The following is a 27,548-nucleotide window of genomic DNA, read 5'->3' on the forward strand; positions in this document are numbered from 1 at the left end:
TCTACCAGGGTGAAGGGTTTCCTGCTGGTTGAGAAAACATGGTGAGGGAAGCCATCTGGTATTGTTTATTATTGGTATTTTTTTGGTTTTGTTTTTGTTCCCCACGTGACTCGTTTCCTTTCTTGTACCCTCTGTCATTAGTATTGTCACTGCTGTCATTTGCTTTCTTGTCTCATTGCTGTTGCCAGTAATTTTTTCTTAACCTGTAATCTTTGCCTCTTGTGCCTCCAATTCTCTCAAGCCTGCCCGAGAGACGGGGAAGGGGCACTGAGTGGCAGTGTGAGAGCACTAAGTTGGTGAATACCATTCCTAAACTATGACAGCCTTATTTGGTGCCCAGTGTAGGGCTCAAAGGGTTGAGATGACAACAGATCTGCCCTGAACATGTGAGAAACAAATTTGATTTAACCATTTTTTGAAGTAGATGGGAAGCCACTGGTCGCTGTGTTGGTTGGTCTGTTCATGTGGGTGTGGCACATAACCCTCTGTATATTTCTGTATATGCACTATGTGCCCATCTCAGTGCTCTTTTTCGGAGCAGGGAGAGGGATCAGGAATACCATACTGTGGGATATCAGTTTATGATAGGGTAACCTCAAGGGCAGTGAGGATCATTTGGGATGTGTATTCAGTGTTGCTGTCCTACCTTTATCTCAGGTGCTATGTGTGGGAGACCACTATTAATCATACCCATAGTCTGAGGGGGAACAGGAGATGATCATTTTCCTCAGGCTTTCACACCATTTTCCTCTTTCAGGCCCATTACAACAACTTCTGAGGATTTTGAATTTCCCTTGGATGTTAAGGAAAGTGTGTTCTTGTTACTAGGTCTGCCAGGTCTCCCAGTGTGATCTACACCATGTTTAGAGTTGCAAAGGAGACTTTTAGGAGGCTCTTTCAGAGATCTTCCCCAAGAGGGGCCAGTCATGAGTGTTATGGAAAGTGTGCCTGCTAATGGAGGATTATTCTGCTCCAATAGTTTGGAGGTTTACCCCTGAACATCTACAGGACCCTGATAAAGTGGCAGATTATTTGAAAGAAAATTGCTGTGGTGGTGCAAAGTTATGCAGTGTGCTGGGTCCTGGCTGCTGTTTGTCAGACATCACTCATCACTGGAGAGCACCTTCAGGTGAAGAGGAGGGAAGCACATGAACAGGCACTGTGGCCTGCAGCTCAAACTGCAGCGGAACCAAGGGAACAGCACATGCTGGTAGCAGTTGCCCCTACACAGAAGAAAAAATCTGAGACGAAATCAGTTCATGTAGTGAGGGATGAAGAGGAAGTGGGGCTCTCAGAACAGGAGGAAGAGGCAGGGACAGAGATAATCATCTGATCCCTATCCCCAGGAGAGCTGCAAGGGATGTGAAAACATTTCAGCTGCCAGTCAGGAGAGCCCCTGGTGACCGGCCTGCTCTGATGTTAGGATATTGTGGCCCAGGATATGAAATCTCAGATTTTATTTCAAAGTGAATCTCACTTCACTAGCTTTTTGAAATTCTTAGACTTCTTGAAGTAATTTGATATTTAAAATAAATATTCAGGCAGCACTGAATATAGACTGCTTGTGTATGTTGCAGTTTACCCACTCTGGTTTTATTAGGATTAGCCATACACTTGTACATAAAGATTGTGAGACTTGTTAATGCACTTACTGTTCAATCCCAGAAGGAAATTCTACTGTAAGTATTATGGTAGTATTTTTCTCATCTAACTTAGGCAAGAATTAGACATCTCCATAGTATGATTCAGCCTGCTTGTATTACCTACTTAGGAGGTATCTCTTGAGGGGCATAATTTAATTCTACCTATTGACAGAGCTTAACTGAAAAAGACATAATATTTGTGCAGATAACTCTACTTGTCTGTCTTCTGTGGAAATTTAGTTTTGAAAAGTTGATTTCTGCAGGAAACAAAGAATGGAAATTTGAAAATGCTGTCCTCTTGGATCACTCTGCATCTGGAGATAGGATATTTTAATTAGATTTAGACAGAGAGCACTTAAAAAATGGATAGTCATCCATTAAAATTATGCTAGAACTGAGAAATTTAAAAATATATATATAATAGATACATCATTTGCTTTTTGACTGTTCAGGAAAGTCACTTTGATGTTACTTTTTCATCTGCACAACTGTGTGATGGAAAGTGTCACACAGAACTTTCAAAATTGCACTAACTGACAAGTAGTATTGGGCCTATTGGAATATTGAAAAAATTATAAATATATATTTGATTATGTGGTTCTTAGTTCTAATGAGAGAAGGGAGATTGTGTCAGTTGAAGAGTTGATTTCTAGTCTCCTTGAACTATGCCTTTCATCAAAATAATGCTAGAGCTTTAGGGAAAAAAAAGGGTGAAAATTGTGTGGGTTGTTGGTTTGTTTAGATTTGCATATTTATAGCGCTGTCTTGACTGACTGGTTTCTGGGTCCCCACAGAGTGCATGCCTGACAAGCTGAACAATAAAGTCTGATTGCTAACAAGGTTGAAGACCTTTGAGAGACTGCCTAACTGGGAAGAGTGAAGATGTAACAAGGCTGTGTAACACCCCTTAACAACTCTGACCACGTAATGCATTGCACATTAGCATTACAAATCAGGTCATTCTATGAAAATCTTCAGAACTTTCTTTTAATCATAGTATTTTATTGTCAGTAATATAACAATTGCTATTTTAATGTGTTTAATTTGCAAGATCATAGCACCAATTAAATAAATAAAGAGTTGTTTACATCTGATTTTGGTTTCAGGAGAATACCTAACTTTCAGAAATCAATTTTTTTCTCTCTTCTAGTATGGAAATTATGTGTGTCAGCTGCTATAATAGGGTTCTACTCTAAACTTCCACATGAGGTCAAAGATAGATTCCTTCATAAAAGTCCTTTTTATTAATAGTGCTAGAGTTCCAATTTTTGTTTACAACATTTCTTATTGAATTAGAATAATTAGAACAATTTTAGAGTGAAGTTCAGAGAAATTTACATCAGTCTTGCATTATTAGAATTTTAATATTGTGAAAAATCTCTTTGTTAGATACAGAATTAGTATTTATATGGGCTTTGATTTCTCAGTGTCAGTGCAGTTCAAGGAAAGCCTTGAAGCACAAAAAGAGTTAACTTAAAAAAATAATTTTGATGGTAAGTTACGAGTAATTTGTAGCTGGCTTTGGATTGCATGATCTAGGGCTTAATGAAACTCAGTACACCATTTTCAAGAATGTTTTGTGTATTCTGTGTTTATCTCAATGCCTATCAGTTGCATTCAGCAGCAGAGGAAGACCTTTGCTGTAGCTTCCCTACAAATCTCATATAATGTGTAGCTGTAATAATTGTAATTATGGTAGGACGTGCTTTGTTAATTTTACAGTAAGCTTTCATCTCCCAACTAAGTTTCTGCAGGATATTAAAAATAATATTAAAAATGCTGCAGTTGTTCTGCCTGCCTGATTGCAATGATGAAGGAGACAAAATTGATTCTAGTTTGTGGCACGGTTTTCCAGTGTTACTCAGCAGCACCTGTTGGCTGACAGCTGTTCAGGATTATTCCAGGTTTTTTAGTCATGAGCAAGATAACAATAACAGCAAATAAGTTTTCAAGTAGCAACTCAGGAATTTTGTCTAAAAGATATAAGTCTTGTTATATCTGGATGATTTTTAATGTTAAATTAGAAACAACATACAGCCGTGGACGAAGGTATCTAGGGAAATACATGCAGTCTTCATGCACATACCAAAATCTCTTTTAGGCTGTATCACATGGGAGTGAGGAAAAATCAGAATTCACTAAGGCAAACTAACAGAAGAAATATTTTTCTGGCATCTAAGTCCTCAGCCTAGATGGAAGTGAAAAACAATTGCTTTGTGTTATTCCTTACCATATCTATGCTTTGAGCGCATCAGAATTTTGTTTGGTCAATAATTTGTGTATTAGTCTTTGTGGAGCAGTTTCAGAGATGTTTTCAGAAGCTTGGAGAATAACCAGGCACCATATCTGTCTTTTCTGTTTTGAATATGAGTGTTACTGCTAGAAGATCACAGATGAAGTCAGAATTGTTATGGTTCTGATGGAGTCTTTGTATGTTTGCAGGAACTGAAAGAGAAATGTTGTTGAGTAAGAGCTGGTTCTGCCACATTGTTTAAAGAATGGAAATCAACCCTCTTTGCCTGGAGCGTACTCCAAAGCCAGTTTTCATGCTATGCATTTTGGAATGGCTAATAGTGTGATATGTTCATAGAATGTAGAAAAAGCCCCACATCTCATGACTTAATAAAATTGTAACAGGTTTTCTTTTTTATTAGCTTTTTTTTTTTTTTATTTTATTTTTTGGTGGAAGGTGATATTTTTGTACTGCTAGAAGTTGAGAAATGCCTATTTAGTTTTCTGCAAGACCACATCTGTTCTTGCTCATTTTACATCCTTCTTGAATAGCTTATTCTTCTGCCACTAAATTGTTCTCTTATTAGCCAAGTCTAGAAATCCTAAGGCATAAAATGTCTCTTCCTTAAGAATAACTTTAACTAACTTCATTCATCATTTTAATGACAATCAACTCTCTAAATCTCTGTTACTTATTTAAAGGTCTTCACCCTTGTCACTTGTCCATGGGAATGTTTGAAAAGATCTCAAGTGGGAAAAATAGTCTTTGAATTTTTTTTATATTTTAGTTGCCTTCTATTCCCATGCCCCTTTTGTATTCCTTCAAAGTAATTTTATATTTTTACTCCCTTGACTTAGCCAGCTTTTATATGATTAGTCTTTATCTGGTAGCTATTCTGTATGTAAATGAAGAAAAGTTCTTTTGTGCCGTGTCAAGTTCATCAGTTAAGTCTCTTAAAACATTTTGCACTACCGCCTTTAAGCAAGAAAAAAGTATCACTAGGAACCAAAATAATGTTCTGCGGCTTTTAGACCTTCAGTTTTAACTGAATTCCTATTGATGTGGTTGAGTATTGCAAGGATTTCCACAGAATGGAAGGAAGCTGGAGATTTTTGGGTAGAGGGGTTACAGACAGACTACAGAGAGTTATTTGGAACCAGTAAATTTTTATCAGCCTGGAATTGCATCTCAGTTTTAAGGGTGGTCTTCCCTTGCTCAATTTTTACAAAAAAACTCCATAAATTTAAGTCTGTAGTTGCAGCCAGGAACAGGAGAGAGTGCAAGGCTGCACTACTTGGGTGGTCGTGCCAGCCACCCGAGGTAAATGACATGCCACTCCTGACAGCAAATGTGTTTGTAAACTGCAAGGCTTCTGGCATGGATGAATTTCTGAAGAGTGTGCTTAAGCATAAATGAGTGTGCCAGGCAGTTGAATTGTTGTCCTATTGGAATTGTGCCCAAGGAAAGCCAAATTTAATTCAGTAGTTTTTCAAGTTTTGGGCTTTTACCCTCTGAAGATCTGGTGGTTGCATTTTTTAGCAGTAAGTGCCCACAGTGGGTCTGTGACTATATGGGTTATAATTAAACAAATGGGGATGGAAAACACCTGTGGCTCCATAGTTGTTCTGATGTGCCTGTAGCAGGGTGCAATTACAGAAAGGGATGACCCTACCCCTTCCTATGGATTTCCCACAAGAGTTTCTCCTCATTTTTTTCATGTGGTTGTTACAGATTTTGTGGTCATATTGTGAGTTAGGTCACTGTTCTTATCAGATACTAATTTTTTCTTCAGGTGCATATGCAATTCCAGCTTAATGTGCAGCCAAATGATTTCCACAGTTGTCAGAAGTATGGTAAAAACGTGTGGATACAGGCAGAAGGGGAATCTGAAATTTTCAGTGGCAGGACATGCTCAAGATTGATTTAAGGCAGCTATGAAACTTTGCTAACCTGAGTAGCAACATGAAACGTGCAAAATAAAAGATCACTGAGACAAAGCTGCCACTTTCCTTTTTCTCAGTTAAGTGAAACATTACTGATATTGACATAAAACTGACCATTTTGTTTGTGGTGGATATAGGCTACATAATGAGGGAGAGTCTTGGAAACCATAGAATAAAACAGTAATCCTAAAATAAAGTTTTTTGAAGCAAGGAAATACGTTATTTGAAACAAGATGTTTTGAAAAAGCACTTCAACTTCAGTCAATAAGTAAATACTCTCGCATTTCTTTCTAAAAAGAAACAGAAAGAAGAGGTTTCCCTATTATTTTGTATCCTTTCTGATGTTCACAGAAGGTCATCTGCTTAGGAGATACACCGGTGTTTTCTCAACAACAAAAAAAAACCTCCCCAAAAGAGCAGAATTGTAGTCCAAATGATCCAAATGTATGATCTGTATAAAAGAGGTATGGATTGATGAATCCTCATGTATTTGTTTTATGTCATGTTTACTAAAAATAGGACATTAAAAATCGCTAAAGATAGACATTAAAAATAAGCTAAAAAATAGTAGGTGGATCTGGAAGGGTTTTTCTGTTGGTTTTGGATTGTTGTTGGTTGATTGGTTGGTTGGTTGGTTGGTTGGTTTTTTAACCTCAGCCTTTTTTGAATACTGCCCCTTTGTTTGTCTGTTTTCTCTATCACATATTAACCATAGAAATACTGGTGGGAAAGGACCACTGGAATCTAACCTTCTGTGATTCAAAAACCATAATATGACCTGCATGTAATTAGTTTATTAGAATAGAATGTTGTTCAAATAATAGTTTTAGCTGTGACTTCGTCTAGTCAAATCTTAAAAATCAGCCATGACAGAGATTTCGCAGTTTTTCTAGAAAACTATTTCAGGGCTATACTACTCATCAAGAGCAGTTTTTCCTGGTCTCCAGTCTGAACATCTGAAAATGAAATCTGTGGCCTTTGCCCCTTCTTGTGTTCTTGTGGCTTAGAGTATTCATGACTCCTTGTTTACCTCAGACTCTTGTTTTCCTTATATCTTCTGCTAAATATTTTTTTTCTTTTTTCTTGATCATGGGAGGATCTTTCTGTTCTGACTTTAATGCAAATGTTTGTCTTTGACATCTTTCATGTCATAAGGAGTTCACATTTACTTCACATAAATACCACAGACTCTAATAATTTGTCATCCTAGGCTGGTTTTGAATCTGGAGTGTTTACCAGATATGCTGGTCTATACTGTTGTTAACAACACTGTTTTCAAATTAGCAGTGTTATTTATAATTATGTATATTTGGATATGAATATATCTACGTTAACTATTCTCTGTTAGTATGTATTAACTATATTTTATATAACTAATTTCTGGTACAAATGCTATGTTGTTTCCCATAAACAGAAATTTTCACATAGCTTGTCTGAAGTTCATATTGAGAGGATTCTCAGTAGCTTCCAAAATAATTTACATCACAGTAGTTTTTCTGTGTCTTTCTGTAACTCATTATCTTAATATATCATCCAGGCTTTGGCATTGATTTGATTTCTGTTTCCATTCTTTACACATCCACATACATGAAATAAAGTGGCAGCAGATAGTGTCTTTAAGGAGAAAATTGTGGGATTTACCACTTTGCTGAGAAGAATTTACTTCATTAGGAGGAAATAATTAATTCTATAGTCAGAAAGCATCCCAGGTATTCTTTACCTGTGTGACATAAATGCTTATGTCAGCACAATATACAGAACCACATAATATGAGTGTTAATAAAGAAGTCAGCAGAGCAGTGAGGACTAGCCAAGGCCATTACAAGAAGATTCACTAATTATGCCCTCAGTGTGTGCCTTGCAGAAAGAAGCACAATAAACTTGCAGAAATAAACCATAGTATGAATGGTCCAATAGTAGCTGGACTAGGCAGTTCTGATCAAATGAAGAAATTAATATATGTTTCTCTTTGTCTGACTTCATCTCACTTCTGGTAGATGGCATCAGAAGATTTTTGTCACCAAGAGACAAAGAATTCAGACTCTGCCTAAGAATTCTACCAATTTTAAACAAGGCCCAGTTAAGACACAGCACCTGAATTCTGACCCATAACACCTAACTTCTAACACCTAACCCGTTCTTCCAGCTTAAAATGTGTACTTCTTTAGACTGTATGAAAATGAAAAATCATCAAAATGCATTATTTTCTTCATATTTCAGCTAAATTTGGTTTCAGTTGCATATCCTTCAGATTTCTGGATGTCCATACATAAACAGTCTGACTTCCTTGTAGATTTTTTTCTTTAACTCATGGTTAAAGTGATTTACACAAAGTCATATTTTTCATATTTTAAGATAGCTACTCACAGAGGTTATTGCTTCTCTGTCATGTAAGAGATTTAAAAATGGACAGCAGAACCTACATATTCTTAGTGGATTTATGTTAGATTTATTTATGTAGAATTAAATAAATATATTGCTACTTAACTGTGTTGCGTAAACGTGGAGTTACCAACATTGTACTCAGTTGGTCTGTCAGCTTCTGTCTCCTGATACTTGGAGTTACTAAGTTTATTAGATTGACTCTGTTAAGTAGCTGATGCTTTCCCCAGCACACACAGGTCATTGTTATATCAAAATAGATTGTGGAACTGTATATGTAGATTTAAGTTGGTTCTGTGATGAGGGGCAAAAAGAGTCCTTTGTCCCTGGTGCTTAACAGAAAAGAAGTGTGAAAGATTGCAGAACTATGCAAAAGCCTCACATTGGTTTTCATTGCTGTCTTAATTCAATTGTATTAAAGTAATGATTAATTATCATTAATTTTTCATTGCTGTCTTAATTTAACAGTTTGTACTGAAATTTTCTAGTCTTTTTTTTTCTGCACTCATCGCCATGATGTCTGTCTATTGAACTGTGTAACTGCTGGAGTGGGAATTTCCCCACAAAGGGAATTCAAGAGAATTCTAAAGTATCTAATAAATTATTCTGTAGATCTTAAAGTTCCTTTACAAAGAGAGTCAGAATCAGTATTATCTTTTTTTGGTGTTAATGCTTGAGACATACAGAGAGGATTCCCTGTGTTTAAAAGAAGAGGAAAGACATTGTCAGATTTTAATGTTTGAACATTATGTTTAAATAAATGGTTAATGAGAAGTATCTTGGGGTGGCCTACCCTAATTTATATATACACTTATGTGTGTATATATATATATGTGTGTTTGTTCTTCCCTAACCAAGTAGGTTGTGTGTTTCCAGAATGAAAGGTGCCCTTTGACCTCCCTTAATCTCCTATGTCAAAAAAAAGGTACATTTTTGTCCTGTTTATGAGATAAAATATACATTTAGATGTTGCAACCTCAGGATAAAAAAAGTACATATGTAAATATATTTCTCTTTTTTTTTTCTTTTTTTTTACCTCTAGACTTTTTCTTCCTTTTTCTTCCAACATAATTTCCATATCTTTTATAAAGCAGGGCAGATATTATCTCCATTTTACAGATGTGGAGAAAGGTTTAATGTGGGTCTCAGAATAAATCAGTGGTAGAGTTTGAAGCAGAACTTTGATATTTTGCCTTCCAGACATTACTGTGATTGATTCATATGTGTATACTTCATGGCAGAGGAATTTTTAAAAGCTATTTCCATTTCTTTTAACTTAAACCTCACAAAAGTGACAGAAATAGAGAGAAGCAAATCCCATTCTTTATAGAGTGCCACATGAAAGAAATTCATGGGTTTTGTTTTTGTCTTTGTTTACAAGCACAATGCTCTAATGGGAGAAAAATGTTATGCTCTTAAAAGCAGGCTTATAGTAAAAATGAAAATGAATAAAACTGTAACATGGTAATTGTGTAAGAAAACCATATATGAAGTTTTTGCTGTTACATTGCCAGTACCTTGTGTTATCTACATCAGGTGGTTATGAGTTCTTCCAATTAAAACCAATGGATCTTTTTGACCTGAAGGAACACCCCTCAGCTTCCCTAACTTCAGAGCCTCTTTCTCTAGGTATTGGCAGATCAGAGTTTTATTTTACAGATTTTTGGTTCATTTGTATTATTTATATCTCTTCATAATTACATATTCACATTTTCATAAATAATTCCGCTTCCCAAAATTTCCCTTCTCATAAATGGTTGTTTTATTTTATATTTTTATGCCTGTGTTACTTAAGTGTCCTGTCCATGGGAAAGCCATCTGGTCATTCAGATATGTAATTTTTTAGAACCAAAAAGACTGAGAGCATAGTAGTTTGTAGCATTAAAAAAGAGAGAAGGTGCAATTATAATGGGGAAAAGAATTCCCATATTGGTATATAGTCTGGTAAGAACTGAAAAAAAGCTTAAGGAAGTGGTGCTTGAGACTAAGTATCAGAGGAATTTGTTTTAAAACAGTCTGTTCCAGTTTTACTTCCCATCCAATTGCAGAGTGATTCTATCGTGAGAAGCTGCCTTCGGCCATTAGAATCCCAGTAGGAAAGATTTTCAAAATATACTGCTAGGAACTTGTACAGTTGTCAACTTCTTTATTGACACTGTTTTGGAAGTTACTTTATATGTAGCCTCATCAGCTTAACAATCATCTAAAATCAGAGTATTAAAGATAAATTGTACTGTACACAACCAGTGTCATGAATGTGCATATAAAGTGGGAATTCCAATGCCTTTCCTTGTGTATTTCAAGGAGAATGTTATAAATAAAATCTCATAGAGGTGTCTGAGGAGAGGGAGCCATACTTAAAAAAAAATAGCCTTGACTTTTTAATACCAGGTCTCCTTTAAATGAGAGATTAAGGTTCCTGCAGGACCATCTTTGGAGACTTGTCACTCTGCAGGAGCTACACTATTTTTCCTTCAGATTACTCCATTAAGTTTCTTTCAGATGAGAGCCCAAGAACTCAAGTCTAGCCTGTGTATAGAGATTATAATCACCTATGATACAGTACAATTGCTTGCTGGAGATCAACTATGTGATAAAAATAGTCAGTAGAATCTAATTAAAATAGGGAAGAAGGATTAGAATGCATATTGATTAAAAGAACAGAAAACTCTAAGATGATAAAATAGTAACATATTACATGTTTTTGTCAAGGCTTGGAGCAAGATGAATCAAGTATGAGCATCCCACAAGAATCAGCAGAAAATGGAATTGTGCTACATGACAGCAGGGGTACTTTTATTTGGTCTCAACTGCACTGACAGTACAATTGAACCATTATTTAAGAAAGGATAAAGACCAGCAATATCATTTTGCAGAGAGAAAACCACTACCACAGAAAACCCATCTACCAACCCATGTGCGCTATGTCTCTCATTGATTCTATGAGAGGTAGGCATGCAGTTGAGTAGAAATCTGTGAGGAATATTTGTGAATAGTTCTAATTTGAGTTCAGTAGTTGGCTAAAGATGACCCTAGGGGTTCTTTTGTAATATGAAGAATTAATTGAAATGTGTATTTCTGTTATCTTTCCAATAACTGGATAGCTTCTCTGTTTCTAATGAAAGAAAATTTCCTGTCACAGGATATTAAACTGATCTCCACAGTCTTAGAAATTTAATTTTTTCAACAAATGGATAAAAACTTATCAATAAGGACACGTTTGGGCATGCTGTAAGATTTAAATGGTAGAAAATATGGTGCTTCTCCCTAGTGTTATTCTAAGTCTCCCTGGTTCCTGCTGGTATGCTGCCTGAGAACTCTAGTAAATTTCAAGTGGCTTTGCCTTGGTCCTAGTCTAAGAACACCTGAATGCACTGCAAAGATGACAAGATTATGGTTAATCTGTTTGGAGTAGAAAAAAATATATTTTATGCTAGGTAATGCTGGGTGGAATTGCCTGCTGCCTTAAAGGAATAGTTATATGGAAAGACACTAAGTAGCCATAAGGATCAGTACTTGAATTTTGCAGTTAGAACATAGAGTGCATGAACAGCTACTTCACACCCAACCAAACTTTTAAGATTCCCTATGAAATAAAATAATGGGAAACAGGTAAAATGTGGATTAAAATAAGAATATACTTAATATTTCTCACCTTTAATTACCTTCTAATAGTCCTATCTTTGTGATAAGGGTCCCATACTGGAAATATTTCAAACATGAATCTTTCAGAGGGAATTAATTTGTATATTCTTTTCAGAATCTTTTTTCAACTCCTTTTTGTGACACTCAAAAAATGCAGAGTCTAATTAATAATTATTGTACTGTTAGATTTCGTGAAGGTTCAAAGACAGTACTTGTATTATTAGTTTATCCTAGAAGAATGAAGAGACTTGGTACTGATTGCTGACTTTTTTTAGGAATTTCAGTCTCAGGATTTATGATAGAAATGTAAAAGAAGTTCTCTTAGACTCAAAATTAGGCATGGGATTTTAAGGAATGGGTACACTATTACTGGATAACAAAAACTGAGATATGTTAGTAGATACAACTGCACTAGTTAGAGAAAAAATACATAAGAAGCAATATTCTTTCTTTATTACAAAATGCAAACAAAACTTTAGAATTAAAACTTTGAAATGAAGAGATGTGGCTTCAGGCATTTTGTTCTTTGCTGATTCTGCAGTGGCCATTGCACAGTTGGAAGCCCTTTCTACAGCAAATGACTCTGAAGAAAATTCTCAGTCTCTCCCACTGTGCCTGTGGAAATGATACCACATCTATCTTGCAATTTTTTTTTTGACATTGGGGTGATGGCTTCTGTTGTCCTTCATAAAAGGAGACTTTTTTTTTCCCCAGGGTGTAAAGAGAAGATTACAGTCTTTGTATTCTTAGTAACCAGAGTTATGTGTTCCCACCCAAATTTATTGTGCAAAAGTTTCCAATCATCTTTCCTCTCTTTGGGAGCAGCCTTTGACTTGTTTCTTACGAGTTTTCTCTGTTACACAACTTCTTGTCTCTCACTGCTAAATGTGCTTATTGATGTTCTGTTTTCAGCCCAAAATCCCTCGGTGCTCTACTGCTCTCACTTCACCTATTGCCTTTCTTACTCTGTGCCCTGATGTGAGAAATACAGTGTATATCCATGTGTCACTGCCCGCACTCTAGTAGTCCTCTCCTTGTCTTCCCGCTTCTCCTCTTCAGGTGTTGTAGGTTTCAAATGCAGAAGGGATGCTAAAATTGTGGTCTCTTGATCACCCTTTCCTTTGCATTTAGGGCTTAGATACATCTGCTGAGTATTCTTTTATCCTTTTGCCTTATAAAAGTGTATCTCACTTCTTCCTTTCAGGAACTTCCTGATTTTAACCCTTGCACTCTTGACAATGTCTGTGTTTATCTTTGTCTGTAAAAGGAGCTTCTCCTGCTCTACCATTTGCTCCAGCTCATATATCAAAATCCCCCCAGTTTTGCATAAAAGGAGTGCTGCATTTCATTGCTACCTATCTGCAGTATTAGGTTTCCTGCCTGTTTTAACTCTCAGTACCGATTCTAAATTCTTCCCTGTTTCTGGATTTTCACTGATCAAGAAATCAATTCTCTTCAATTCTATGTCTTAGTAACTAGATTTCATGGAAAGGATAATCAAGTGTATCACTGTTACTTGGAAAGCATTAATAGGAGCCTTTATCATCCAGCTCTGGTGGTTGTGAATTTATACAATTACAAGCAGTTAAACCTGTCACTCCTCTAACCTATCTAGCTCTGATTTTTTGGGCCTCTCCTTTCCTTCCTCTTTCCTAGGCCAGCTGATTCAGAGAACACTTAAGTTTTAGAATTAGTTTTAAATATTACAGCCAATAATCACAGCTGTGCTTGTGAGTGTTATTGACTTGCTAAGTCTGCGAAGACCATAACATTTCAAATGCATTTTTTGTATGGAAGCCGATCAGCTGTGTCTTGTCAATACTATTGCTAGAAGTCTCATTGTGTAATGTGGAACTTTCAGAGGACACTCTCTCAGTGTGTTTCAGGGGACACTTGCAGAATCAAAAAGTACCAAAGGTCTCCATGAATGGAGCAGTCTCTTCCCTGAATGACTAAAAGCAACTTCCATTAATTAGAAAAAGCTGCACAAAAAGCTGCAGCTATGCATAAATGCAGGGAACATGAAAACTGGAGGGGGGGGGAGGGGAGGTATTTTGCTAGCTTTCTGAACAGTGAGAACAGCCAAAGGAAAACCCAAGAGATGTGCATTTGATTCATACTTCTGAAAAAGAAACCATTTGTTTCCAGCTGAGTCCATTGCTAAAACCTTTAGTTATGCAAATAAATGTCATATTAGTAACAGTAGTACCACTGAAACCTGTTACCATCTTGTTGGAAGACCTGAAGAATTCCTTTTCTTGATGTGTCATCCCATGCATTTTTAAAGCAATGTGCAGGGATTCAACTGCATGCAGTTCTGACTGATTTTAATGGAATGTAAAGATGTGACACCTGTGATGTCTCTGAATCTACTTTTATAAGGAAGAAAAGGAGGGTTTCCACTAATACAGATAGGCACAGCTTTAACAGAGGAGTATTAAGAGATACTGATATAATTCAATTTTCATTAATGGTAAAGTAAGTATGTATAGGGATGTTCAAGCTGGCTTATATTCTAAGCCAGATGCCTTTGGCAGTTACAAGCAGAAATTATATGCCATGTTGCACATTTTCTGTCTAATTCTAAACCATGGTATATTGTTACTGGTTTGCTGATAGCCATCTGCTCAGACCTCATTTGATTTTTCCATTCAGTCACAGTTCAAGTAAGGGGACAACATATGTGGAAGGCAGGGAAATTATCTCATGGAGATAATATTATTAAATATTTTTTCTCACAAAATAGATATTAAAATATATTGAAATATATATCATGTACATATTCTGTTCTCTTTATGAAATAGGAAGAATTTAAAATTTACTACTGTGGCTGCAGATACTGATGCACTCTCTGTTGTATTTTCGTGTCTGTATATATTACATATGTATAATTTACGAGTATATGAATACGATACTATAGCTCTTACATGTATTTAGGAGCCCTTTTGTAGCAAAGTCTCTGGTGAACAGATTTAGGTGACACACAAGAATTATTTCAATGTGCTAGAACAAAAGAATACCGTAAAACTGACAAAGAGTGTTCACAATATTCTTTCATATTTTCATGTGTAACTGGACATTTCTTGATTCAATGCATAGTAGTAGTATTACTACACAAATATACAATTTAATTTTTCAGTTTATTGTGCTTTTTTTTTATTTGCAGTATTTCTCAGTTATTCAGCTAATTCATGCCTCAGAATATATGTGAAAATGAAACAGGCAACCTGTTCTATGAAAAGCTGGGATTCTAAGACATGAAAAATATATTTTGCATTTTGCCTTGGTGCTGAATCACTGAAGGCCTTGATCTTGCTAATTTTGCTTTACATGCATTGAAATTGAACAGATCAAAGGTATGTGGCCTTACAGTATAATCTGAGAAGGGCAAATTAGTTCTCATTTTAATTTCATTTAATTTAACATATTGTGTAGCATGGGTTTAAGTAACACATACACGTAAAATGGTAAATGTGAATGGTATGCATAGCTAAAATGGTTTTAGAACCACATGGATTTTTGGAGGACAGTTTGTCATTAGCAAACCTGATAGACTTCTGTGATGAGGTAACAGACTTGGTGGATGAATGGAGAAGAGTGGATGTTATTTATCTTAGCTTTATTAAGGCTTTTGGTGCTGTCTCAGTAACATCCTCAAAGAAAAGCTGATTGAATACAGGTCAGATGAGTAGTAGGTAGATTCAAAACTGAATGGGTAGGTCTGAATGGTTGGATCAGTAGCACAAAGTTCACCTGGAGGCAGGTCATCAGTGATCACTAGGCAGCCACTAGCAGTCAGTACTGGGGCCAATACTGTGTCACATCTTCATTAATGACCTGGATGATGGGGCAGAGTGCGCCATTAGGAGGTTTGCAGACAATATAGAATTGAACAGACTGGTTGATATGCCAGAAGGCTGTGCCAGAAGGGCACTGTCAGGCTGGAGAAACAGACTGACCTTAGCAAAAGGAAGTGTGAAGTCTGGCATATGGGGAGGGAGAGCCCATGCACCAGTACAATCTGGGGCCAAATGGCTGGAAAACAGCTTTGCAGAGGAGGACCTGGGTGTCCTGGTGGGTAAGCTGAGCATGAGCAGCAATGTGGCAAATGCGGTGCATTAGTTAGGGTGTCCACAGTAGATTGAGGGAGGTGATCATTCCCTGTCAGCTCAGCGGTAATGAGAGCACACTGGAACGGTTGTGTCCTGTTCTGGGCTTCTCAATACAAGAGAGACATGGGCATGTTGGAACAAGTCCAGGCAATGGCTGGGAAGATGAGTAAGGAATTGGAGTAAATCTGTCTTTAAGTAGAGGCTGAGAGGGCTGGGGTTGCTTAGTTTTGAGATGTGTCAAGGAGATTTTCTCAGTGTGTCTATCAATATGTGTCAGGAGGTGATACAGAAGACATATCCAGACTTTTTTCAGTGGTGCCCAGTGGCAGGACAAAAGGTAATGGACACAAATCAGTATACAGGAAATTCCGTTTAAAGAGAAGAGAACAAATTTTTTTACTCTTTGTAGTCAAACAGTGGAATATATTGCCCAGAGGAGCTGTGGAGTCTGCATCCTTAGGGATACTAAAAACTCTGCTCCACAGTCCTGGGCCACCTCCTCCCATGACCCTACTTGAGCAGGATTTGGGCTAGATATGAGGTCCCTTTCCACCTCAGTGATTCTCTAATCCTCTGAAGACAGTTCTTAAGAACTCTGCATAGAAATTGCTAATTGGTGATTTCAGATTTTTACCAGAATATGTTGAAAATTTATAATCCTTATCAGTATTGTATTTGTAAAGCATTACAGCAGAATAGAGAGAAGTAAATCAGTTCAAAGAATGAATTGAACTTCATGTTTATTCAAGCTCATCAGTTGAAACACTTCAAACTATTTTAATCTGAATCCTCAGGGTAAATGTAAATGCACAGAATCTCTTACATATGGTAAGATCAGTTTTTCCCTTTGCTCTTTGGTTTCATAAAGTTAGACTCAGTTTGGATTTTTTTTTTTTTTTGTCAGTTTGATGATAGTGAATAGATGGATGTCTTTTATTAGCCCCTATAACATGCCTTTTGTTACTTCTGGTACAAGAACACAGTATACATCTCAGTCTTTCTGTTTAAGTTGACAGTGTTGGAGACTCAAGGGCGCAGTAACTAATTCTGACTTTTCTGTGTGGTTTCAATGGACATTGATTTTGAAGTTATTGCAAAAATAGTCATATTCTTCATATTCTTTAGTGTCTGAGACAATGCACAGCAGAGCCTTTTTTCATGAAGCAAATAATTTGTCAAGACAAGTCATCAGTGAATTGCATCTGGAGGCTCTGATTTTCCCAGGCTCTATCCTACCTTTGAGAAATTCTGATTTAATTTTCTCAATTTTTCATGTTTTTTTTCTTTTCTCCTTCAGTGATGGAATAGACCAATCACACAGGTCTGTGTCTTGCTCTCTGTTTGCAAATGCGAGAAGTGCATGAGTGTGTCTTCTTAGTATGGAGACTCTGGTATTCAGTCATGGGGATGGAATAAAAATGGACATTGTTAGCCATGTCCTGCAGTTTGGGGAAGTTGTAAATTGGTGTGTGTTATCTAAGAGCAGAAGATGCATGATTTGGGAAAATTCCTGTTCACAGAAAACTGTTGTCTTTCAGAGGTTGTTTTACTTTTTCTTGTTAGACCTGCTTGACTGCCCAGAACTGTACTACAGCATTGCAAAGGTTTTAATGAAGATCATGTGGTCATTAAAAAATAAAAGGAAATAACTGTAAAGAGTGCACTGCTGCTTGCTTCTTCATGCATAGTGTACCCTTTTTACAGATAAGGTATTTGTACAACTGGGATTTTGCCCTTCAAAATTTTTGTCAGAATACAGACGGAATACATTTGAAAATCAGTGGGTGTCTGGCTCAGGCTGGGCATGTAAATACCTTTGAAAATGAGATGTCCATTAAGTCTTTGTGCTTTGGATTTTTGATTCAGTGGGAGTTCTGCCACAGATGTCAAGGAGACGGGATTTCATCTTCACCTGTGTTTTTCCTGTTCTCCTTTGCAAAACAACCTTTTGTGTCAGGTCTGGGAAAAAAGGAAATTCATTACAAAGCAAGGAGGATGCTTATGTATTTAATACAATAGAATATTGGGGTGAGCCAGTAGTGATTTTTTCACTCAGTCTACAATCTATAAAACGGACAGAGTTTTGCTGTTAAATCAAGCAAAGTCCCTACAGATTTTCAATGCTGTGAGTTGTGGAGAGGCGAAGTAATATTACTAGATAATCAATATACCCTCTTTCAGATGTGTCTGGTACTATGTAAGGTGTATAGTTAGATTTGCTATCAGGCTTCTTCAGGTTAGTGTTTCCTACTCTGTTTTTTGTGTAGAAGATAAATATGCAAGAGGCTGTATGTAATGTTGCTTAGAAAGAATAGAGAAAATCACCTCTAAGTAAAAGCAAGCCATCTCTACCACCAAACATCAACAACTATTTTTCCACTTCCTTTGGAAGGAAAAAAGGCTGACTGCTGAACAGTACTGTAATGCACAGTGATTTGGGGCAACTGACATAAATGGGTACTGAGACATTTGTTTTCCATTTTGTTTTCCTCTGGACAAATGAACCTGGTGTCAATTTTTGTTTTTTTCCAGTCTGCATGCTCTGTTGTGTCTGGACAGCTATTTCTTCAAATTGGGTTTATTTTCCAGTTGTATAAAAGTATTCATCTACATTGTGGATAGAATGCATTAAGTTACTCCCTGTCGTGCACAGCTGGAAGCAATTCAATGCTGCAACATTTTGTTTTGTTTTGTCCCAGTTTTTTCTCCCCACTGTGTTCCCACAGCCTAGCATAGCTCTGCGCTGCAGCAGACAACTCTCTCTTTTTCCAGTGACACTTCTTAGAACATCGGAAATTGACATATTCTCTTTTGTCTTTTTAGTACAAATTCAGTGGCAAACAGCTCTGCTTGACTCCATGAACATTTCAAAGTGCTCTATAGACTAGGAAGATTGGCTTGAAAAGTTAGACATATTTAGGCAGGCTGTTTTATTTGCTTCTTTGAAGAGACTAGATATTTTGAGAAGATTGAAGGAAGTGTGCAGTGCCAAATACTGGTCTGTTTAGAAGAGAGAAGAGGAATATGCAGGTCTTAACAGAGCTTTCTTTGAAGGAGAAAAAACATTTTCTCTGTTCTAATGCTTTAATAAGACACAAAGAAATCCCAGAGTTAGTAAACCAAAGTTTGTCTTCTATCTTGGAAGTACTTAAATAAAGCTGTTAAAAATCAATACTGATTTTTTTAAAGTAACATTTTGCTTGTATGTGCAGACACTGCAATTATTTATATTAATTTTACCCTCGGTAAAATGAGATGCTGATCTTATTGCTGTGTAATCAAACCATAATATAGACATTAAATAATAGTGAATGCAAGTTTCAGTGTGCCAGTAATATTCTGTAAAAAATAAGGATTACAGGCTTTATGAGTATCTTTGCAGTGGTCTTTCTTTCAATTTTCTTCTTTCTTCCAGTCTCTACCACTCAGAGAGCTCCTTCCTTCATCTCTGCTCCTGTCTTCCATCTCCTATCAACCACCTATGGTGATTCTTTCTTTGTCATTTAAGATGTCTGCTCTTTCCTCTGTGCAGTAGCAGAAGTCTAACAGAGATTATAATCTTGGTCTTGGTTCCTTGCTTGGGCTTCCACTGGAGTTCTGGAGTGTAATTCTAGTGAGACTTACCCCACCAGTTGCTCTGTAGGTGTGGCATATTGATGTGATTGAAACAGGATTTACAATTTCCCATGAGTTATATGAAGGGAAGGAAATAAAAATGTGTCAGAACTGGTGAGCGGTAGGAACACTAATGTGCAAGGTAATTATTTTGTTTACATTCATACCTGTTTCTAGTACCCCTCCTATGCTGTAGCTCCTTCTTGACACATTTAAAAAGTAGGTTACCCCAGTGACTATCCCCACTTCATAATGAACCTGTAATCACCATTCAGCAGCTGGAGATGCAGTTAATATCTTTGATTTCCCTCTAGAATCCCTCCATCCTCTCTCAGCTAAGGAAATCAACTCAGTGGGCTCTGAAGGTCAATCAAAGAGTGCTGTTCCAGAAGGGAGTGAGAATGAGACTGAATTCAGCAGCTGACAGGCTTTATGAAAATGTCTTGTACCTGCTACTTGTGTAGCTCATCTGCTTCTGCTGATCTCCACTATTGCAATAAGGCATGTGGAAAATCTGTTAGTTTGGCAGGGGAGTAGGTAATAGGGCATGACAAAATGAGGCAGGGTGCCAGGCATCAGATTGGTAGGTTTTATTCCCCTGATACTTGTGGAGCTTATACAAGCTGAAGGTTGGGGGGAACTCATGAAAAGTAGATAAAAGAAAACACATGAAGCAGGGCTGTTATTTCATTTTATGCGGTGAAAATAAGGAAAGCATAAGAGAATTAATTAGGTAATACTGCTTTGCAGAAAACTGCAAGGAAATTGCCAGGCTCAAAAGAATGTTCTGTAGAGGATCTACAGAACAAGATCTATTCCATAGAATAAGTAGCATTGAGAAAACCTCTCTGAGTACACGGTAGTAATGGGAAGTAGTATAGGGAACCATGGCTGGTAAAATAATTGAATATTGGCAAAAATATTACAGTTTCTTTAGCAATACCATGCAAAATTAAGATTCTAATTTCTCTTTCATTTTGGATGAACCTTTATTTTGGGATGTATATGCTGCCAGGCTTAGTAAGAAAAAAAACTACAGATACCTATCAGCAGCAATATTGAGGAAAAATATTAAGGAGTACAGGGATGTCTCCCTGGGTAAAACCCTGCATCAGCTAGTGATTTAGGGATGTTCTGAACTGGCAATTGAAGCCATTTGTGTTTAACAGCTCTGGATGAACCCTTGTTCTATGTATTAATCTAATTGGGTTTTTTTATCCATTCTTGCCTTTGGAATAAAAATATTTTATTATATAATATATATATATAATAATATTTTAATATAAAATAATAATAATATATATATATAATTATATTTTATTATATATATTATATTTTATTATTATTATTTATCTGTTCTAGAATTTAACTGGTATTATGCTGAAAAGCAGTTTTATTTATAAACACAAAAAATGTCCCAATCAGTGAAGAAAACTTCTGTCTGATAATTTGACTCAGCACCTTCAATTTGTGGTAGAAGGATAAATAAACTTACCACGTTCACTGCAAAGATTTACTTACTCAAGCCATTTATGATTTTGTATGTAGTTACATAATTTTCTACATCTCCCAATCTTTTTGTTTTCTGGTAGAAAACTCATAGCCTATTCCTATTCACATTCAGGAGCTGTTCCACAGCTGTGATCTTGTCACACTGTTCTTCATTTTTTTTAGCTCTACCATATCTTTTGGAGATGGGAGGTGAAGAATGCCATACAGTATTTGAGTTGTCAGTACAAATGGATTTATGCAATACTGTAATGGCATTTTGTTTCTATTCCTCGAGTTAATGTTTTAATTGAAATATCAATAATAACTCTTTCAGGACTGAAAATAGCTAATGCAGAAGCAATCATATTTCCCTCCTGTGTATCAATTTCCATTCCTTGACTTCATATGCCATTTTATTGCCTAGACAAACCATTCTGTGGAATTTTTCTACCATTCTGTGATCTATGCTTATTTTAATTTTTGTGAGTAATTTTTATAATCAACAAGCAGTCATCTTAATTTTTATCCTCTTTTCTAAGTTTCTTATGTTGCTGTTGGAACAGAATAGGATTCAGCAAAGATTGTTGTGGTTTTCCACTGCTTTTCTCCATTTTTTAAATCTGACCTCATGAGAGGTCATTCCTTCACGTGTTATGATGGCTTACTTCCTTTAATGGCCTTTGTGGAATCTTGTAAAAGTCTGTTTACTAGTCTAAATGTGTTGAACTCACTAAATCACTGACATGCTTGCCAGTGTCTCCAGAAAATTTTAGTATTAATAAAGGATGGCTTTTGAAGCATCTGTAAAAAAACCCACAGATCCCAAGCAGTCCCTATTTTTATCTTTAAGATTGGTATCTAGATGTGCTTTGATCCAGGGCCCATTATAAAAAAAGAGAATGTAGCTAGTACCTTGATACCACACCTACTTAACTAGAACAGTGGCAATGTAAAACTTGTGTGTGTAGGGGTTTGTAGGCAAGAAAGTCCTGCTGATTTGATGCTTTTCCTTTTTACAGTTTTTTTTCTAGAACTGTTTCTGTTCAAAATGTATGCTAAACATATCATCATTAATTCTCTAGTGACTTGAGCAGCATGCTTGATTACCTGTGCATTGTACACCACTTTAAATAATTTGATTAATTTCTGTGTTATTTGCCTTTCATAGTTTAATCACCTGTCAGCACTAAACAAACTTTCTATTAGGTTTCCATGCACTAAAATCTTCATGGATTATGTTCCATGCTTAAAAACCAAAGTGTTGAGCAGAAAGATGACTGCCCATTTCACAGGGGAGAATCTGATACTCATTCTCTTCATGCAGCAGCAGTCCTTTGAAAACCAGAAACTGATCCCGATTTGCTTAAACTGCTACCTAATTAAAAGCCAGTCTTTTCTCCCTGTCTCCTTCATGCAATTTCAAAAAAAATTTCGTTCTTTTAACAGATAGAAATGATTGCTAATATGATTTATGCCAGTGACACAAAGGAGAGAAAAGACTGATGTTGCTATCAGTTGAAGGGAGAATTTTTCTGCTTACACTTGAGCTACACAAAATAAAGATGATGTGTTTGTGGCTCAGAGGCATTTTATCCAGTCTTTTCTTGTAAACCTGGAGCAAAGGTTTACAAAAGTCATTGGGCAATAAAGAAAGAAAAAATCTTTGTAATAATTTTAGCAGATCATATTTTTGGAAGTGTTTGATGAGAGGATGCCCATAGAATTCAAGGTGGGATTGATAACAGAAGACTTTAAAATTTATTGGGAAATTGAATTGAAGATGTGCTAAATTAGTACACCAATTTTTGAATATTTTTTGTTTATGATTATTGTAATGAAAAACAAGGCAAAAAGAAATTAACTGTGCTATCTAGAGCTCTCTTGACATTTTTTCCTGTGGATTTATGATTGGAAGATGAATTCTGAGATGTGAATCTCAGAAAATGTGACCAGATATGTTAGCATCATAAACATTCACATTTTTAGTTCATATTCAAAAGGCCTAGCTAAAATTTTCAAGAAAATGGTTTAATCTTCTGTATTGATAGAATGTCATGCCTCTGTTGTGAAAATGCATATATCTATATGTAACTGCTAAAAATCAATATGAATAATATTGCTTCCTTCATACTATCAGGCTTGCACATCAAATGTTCTTTTAAAGCAAAGCCTTCTTTTGGGCTGTATAAAGAAATAATATAGAATCATATAATATCTTGAGTTGGAAGGGACTCCTAAGGCCTATTGAGCCCAGTCCCTTGGTCCTTGGAAATAAAGATTTTTTTAAAAAGTTCAAATATGTAGATGTTAATTACTACTTGTTAAAACCCCAGGGTTGAGGAATTAATGAATAGCAAAGGTGAAGTGCTGACTGTAATGTGCATCTTTTCTTCTCTCCTTGTCACTCCGAGCCTCTGGGGAATTCAGTGTGGAGCACCTCTGTGAGGTGCTGGCATCTTGACATGGGCTCTTCAGTGAAACTCCCAATACTGGTTTTGTTGCCTGTGCTTGTACTGATTATGGATAAGGCTCTTTTGGTAGCTTTACTGTGAGGTGCTCTGCGCATTAAAGAGGTGACCCAAGGGTGAATTGATGTTCTAATAAAGAGGTTTCTTAAGCACTCTTAATTTATTTACGTATCTTACATTTAAAGTTTGTGTTAAAACTTAGAATAATGGTATGATTTGTGATACACATAGATCAGGTAATATTTTTACAGCTGTGTGAATCTGGAGGCTTTTTGGTTGCTCTCTTTCAGCTCTTTCTTGAAGGATTTATTCTCCTGATGCCATGTACTGCAATTCTTTGCATGTAGGATCATTCTGTCCTTTGTACGAGGTTCACTTTTGAGGGCTTAAAATACTTAGCTCTGAACTAAAGCCAGACTCTTTTTTAATACTAAATGATTACTGGCTTCTGCACTATTAACTTTGTACAGCCTAAAAAGAGAATAATGAGGCTGTCAGTCAACTTAGGAAGTTCCACAGCTGTTAATTCATCTACTCTGTTAATGCTTATACAGATTTTTGCCATGTAGTCCCATCGCAGAAGGCAGAAAATACCACTGAATGCAGTGAATAAAAATACAAGAACAACTGCATAGATTTTAAAAGGTGATGAAAATAAGCTTTAATCTATACAGAAGGGGCGAGCTATATGATCAATAAAATCTCAAGTATTGACTGACTGCACAGATTGGACGGGCTAGTAACTAATTGGCTCTCTTGCTCAAGGAGTATATTTACACATGGTTTTAAAGTGAGCATGAGAGTCACTAACTGACAATGTCAAAGGACTGCTGTACCATGTCCAGCCAAGCTTGGTAATTAAATGGCACACAGGTTAATTGCAGAGACAAGCAGGAGACTGGTGTTAAAGGACTGAAAGGAGTCAGTTGCAGAGTGTTGTCCATTTGAGGAGGACAAAAAGAAATGCCATTATAAAGGGAGCTTTCAGAGTTCAATAATGACCAATTCAGTTTTTATTAAAACCTTATTTTAAGGTTTTAATAGTATAATAGGGTTGGAGCTGAATGAATTGCAAAAGAGTGACTTTTGGGCCACTTGAAATTGTTGTAAAATGAATCTAAAAGTGATTCCAAGAGTTCATACATCAGCCTATTTTTTTTTTTTTTTGATTGGTTGGTTGGTATCGGTTGGGCTTTTTTGTTTTAACCTGTAGCCATGGCAAATTTGCTTTTGAAGATACAAAACTGGTTGATTTAATGAGAGGGGTATTAATATATATGTTTAACACATACAGTGTGTCTCTCTGGATCAATTTTATTACGGCTTGAAGGTTTTGATCAGTACTTAGTGGGAAGGAGAGTAACCCACCTTAATGAATGTTCTTCATATGGTTTATAATCTTTATAGCTCACTGCTACATATAACTTTGCTCAGCAGAGCACTCAGACGTGCTTAAATGCTGTGCTGAATGAGAATTATAATACATCACTCAGCATGTGCACCTGGAAAAATAACAACAGCACTACCATAAAAGAGATGATGTCGTATTTTCTTCTTGAGGAAAGGGAAGCATGACATATGCTATTCATGTTGCTGGATGAATTACCCAGCTGCTCTGATGACAAAGGTGTCTATGAAGTCCTAAGCAGAAGAGTAATACAGCGTAATGCAAGTGCTGCAGTCTGTGGAGGAAAAGCTTTTCCGTGGAGATGTCAGCAGAAAAGAATGATAAAGAGTTTTCATAGGTACATTGTGTACAATGTTGCAGTGGCCAATTGCGTAGGAACACAAGGTTTGATTGTGAAACATAAAATTTTATGATGCTTTGTGTGTTTCTGTACTTTCTCCTTTGGCATCCTGCTGTTTTTCATGATATAACCAGAAGGTAGCAATTTGAATTTTAGAAGAATGGGGAGAAACCCATCAATATAATGGCTTTGTTCTGATGATTCTGGATACACATCAAAGTTTTGGTTATTTTAATTCCATAGCTGTTGAAAATGAAGGCTTTTGCTTTAATGTTGTAACAGGTGTTACATTCATTTGTGATTATTCTGCTAAATTCACCTTGGTTTTGCCTCTATTGCTTTTGTTTATGATTTTATTTTATTTTATTTTATTTTGTTTTCAGGACTGTTTCCTGCAGTGCTGAACCTGGCTAGTAATGCTCTCATCACAACCAATGCTACCTGTGGTGAAAAGGGGCGGGAAATGTACTGCAAACTCGTTGAACATGTACCTGGACAGCCTGCAAGGAACCCTCAGTGCCGCATTTGTGATCAGAGGAGCCGAGTTCCACATCGTATGTGTGCCACTTTCATTTTGTTCCTTTAAAAAGATTTTTTTCCAGAGAGTGTAGATACTCAGGAAACAAAACAGTAGTTCACCAGCCTGATTACTGTGAAATGTGTGTCTCTTTTTAAATCAGGTTAACCATCTCTTCCAAAGGTATTTAAAAACCTGTATCTGATATCAGTACTCCTCCCACGTAACTTTCTGATTCAGGTACTGGAAAGCAGAGCACCTAAATTCAGAGTTAAAAAAATTAAGTATCTACAGCTGTTACTGAATTCTTCTAATATACACTAACCATGAATAAAAACCAGATAAATGACTTTTGCCTGCATACCTACTTGTGGAATTTGAACATTTCGCCCAATCTAAGCAATATCTGAAATTTCAGTAAATTCGTTTTCAGTGAGCCAGAAAAAATAAGATAAAGTAATGGAGCACTGCTTGGTTTAATGCTTAGTTTTTAATATTATAATTGATTTTTGCTAAGACTGCTTTCTTAAAGATTACCTGGAAGCAAAATCAGTTTTCAAATAATAATTTGTCATCATCTACTTCAGATATGCCTATTTCTGGTAGTTGGGAAGATTAGAACTAAGAAAATTCCCCAGTCAAGTCATACAAGTTTAATTTCATGTAACCTTGCAATGAAAGACATGAACAGCTTTAACATTATTAGATTTTCATGGGTATATTGGTACTGTAGATGGTAGAGGATGTAGGGATATTTAAGATAGTTTTTAATGGAATAGATAAAATACTGGAAGCAGCACAGACACAGAATATGAAGACAATTATTTTTTACCAATTGTGTTCCAATAAAACTTAGCTCAGATATATTTGTACCTCATGGCATTTAAGCATGTGCTTAAAACCACAGGATAAAATAAAAGATGACATTTAATCTGTCTGCTAGTTCTAGACAGGATGAGCTGTCTGTAACTGTGGCTTTCCAGACAGAAGCTTGTTTGGATTCTCCTTAGAAACTTCCGCCCATGGCCACACTTTCTAGTGTGGCTTACTCATTACATCGCTCAAAACAAAGTGTTTTTCTAACAGCTAATTTGCATCCTCTTGCAGAAATTCATGTTACCTATTTCCTAAGTTCAGTCAATACAAAGAATGGATTATTACTCCCTTTTTCTTAAAAGAAGTATTTTAATTAATTGAGGTGTCATGGTGTTGCTCTGTCTAGTTTCTACTCTAAGCTATCTTTTCTTTCATTCTCCTCATAGGTTTTGTCTTCTAGAACTCTAACTACATGAATTGCAATTCTCTGAATTCTCTTTAGAGGCTTTAATATCTGTTAAAGTTCACCTGAGCTCTTACTAGCACTACACAGCCATCCAGGTTTGCTTCAGAATAACCATATATTCCTGTTCACATGTTTTACTTTGACATTTCCTATTGCTAATGGAGAAACACCACTGAGAGGACAGTTAGTTGTCCATTGCAAACTTCAGATGCTTTCTTTTCCTGCTAAATTACTCCTCATCTTATATTTGCAAAGCTATTTGTAATTGTCCCAGTGTAGACTACTTAATTTATCTGAAGACAGTTACAACCTATTTTTTTTCCAGATTGTTTTCCAAGTTTTAATGTCTTCTTTAACTACAGAAAATGCCACCTTCTGAGGGAAGGTCATATGATTCTTTAGCAATAGATACATCCAATCACATAATAGCAGTGTGTTTCACTCAGAGAAGAATTTTGATTTTGGAAGC

The 27,548-nt window shown here is 36.3% G+C and overlaps 1 protein-coding gene across 7 annotated transcripts in view; it reads left to right on the forward strand.

Annotated features, from left to right (window-relative positions):
* LAMA2 (laminin subunit alpha 2) overlaps positions 1 to 27,548 on the forward strand; it is a 334,884-nt gene that overhangs the window by 55,170 nt on the left and 252,166 nt on the right. For 6 of the 7 annotated variants that reach the window (XM_041469664.1, XM_041469666.1, XM_041469665.1 and 3 more), the window contains exon 2: positions 25,664 to 25,834. In XM_041469664.1, the coding sequence (XP_041325598.1) occupies positions 25,664 to 25,834 (171 nt within the window). Of the gene's footprint in view, positions 1 to 25,663; positions 25,835 to 27,548 lie in introns of those variants that run through there. The other variant, XM_041469668.1, reaches the window with a different exon arrangement.

Source organism: Pyrgilauda ruficollis, unplaced genomic scaffold (genome assembly GCF_017590135.1).
Source record: "Pyrgilauda ruficollis isolate IOZ18807 unplaced genomic scaffold, ASM1759013v1 scaffold24, whole genome shotgun sequence".
Taxonomy (NCBI): Eukaryota; Metazoa; Chordata; class Aves; order Passeriformes; family Passeridae; genus Pyrgilauda; species Pyrgilauda ruficollis.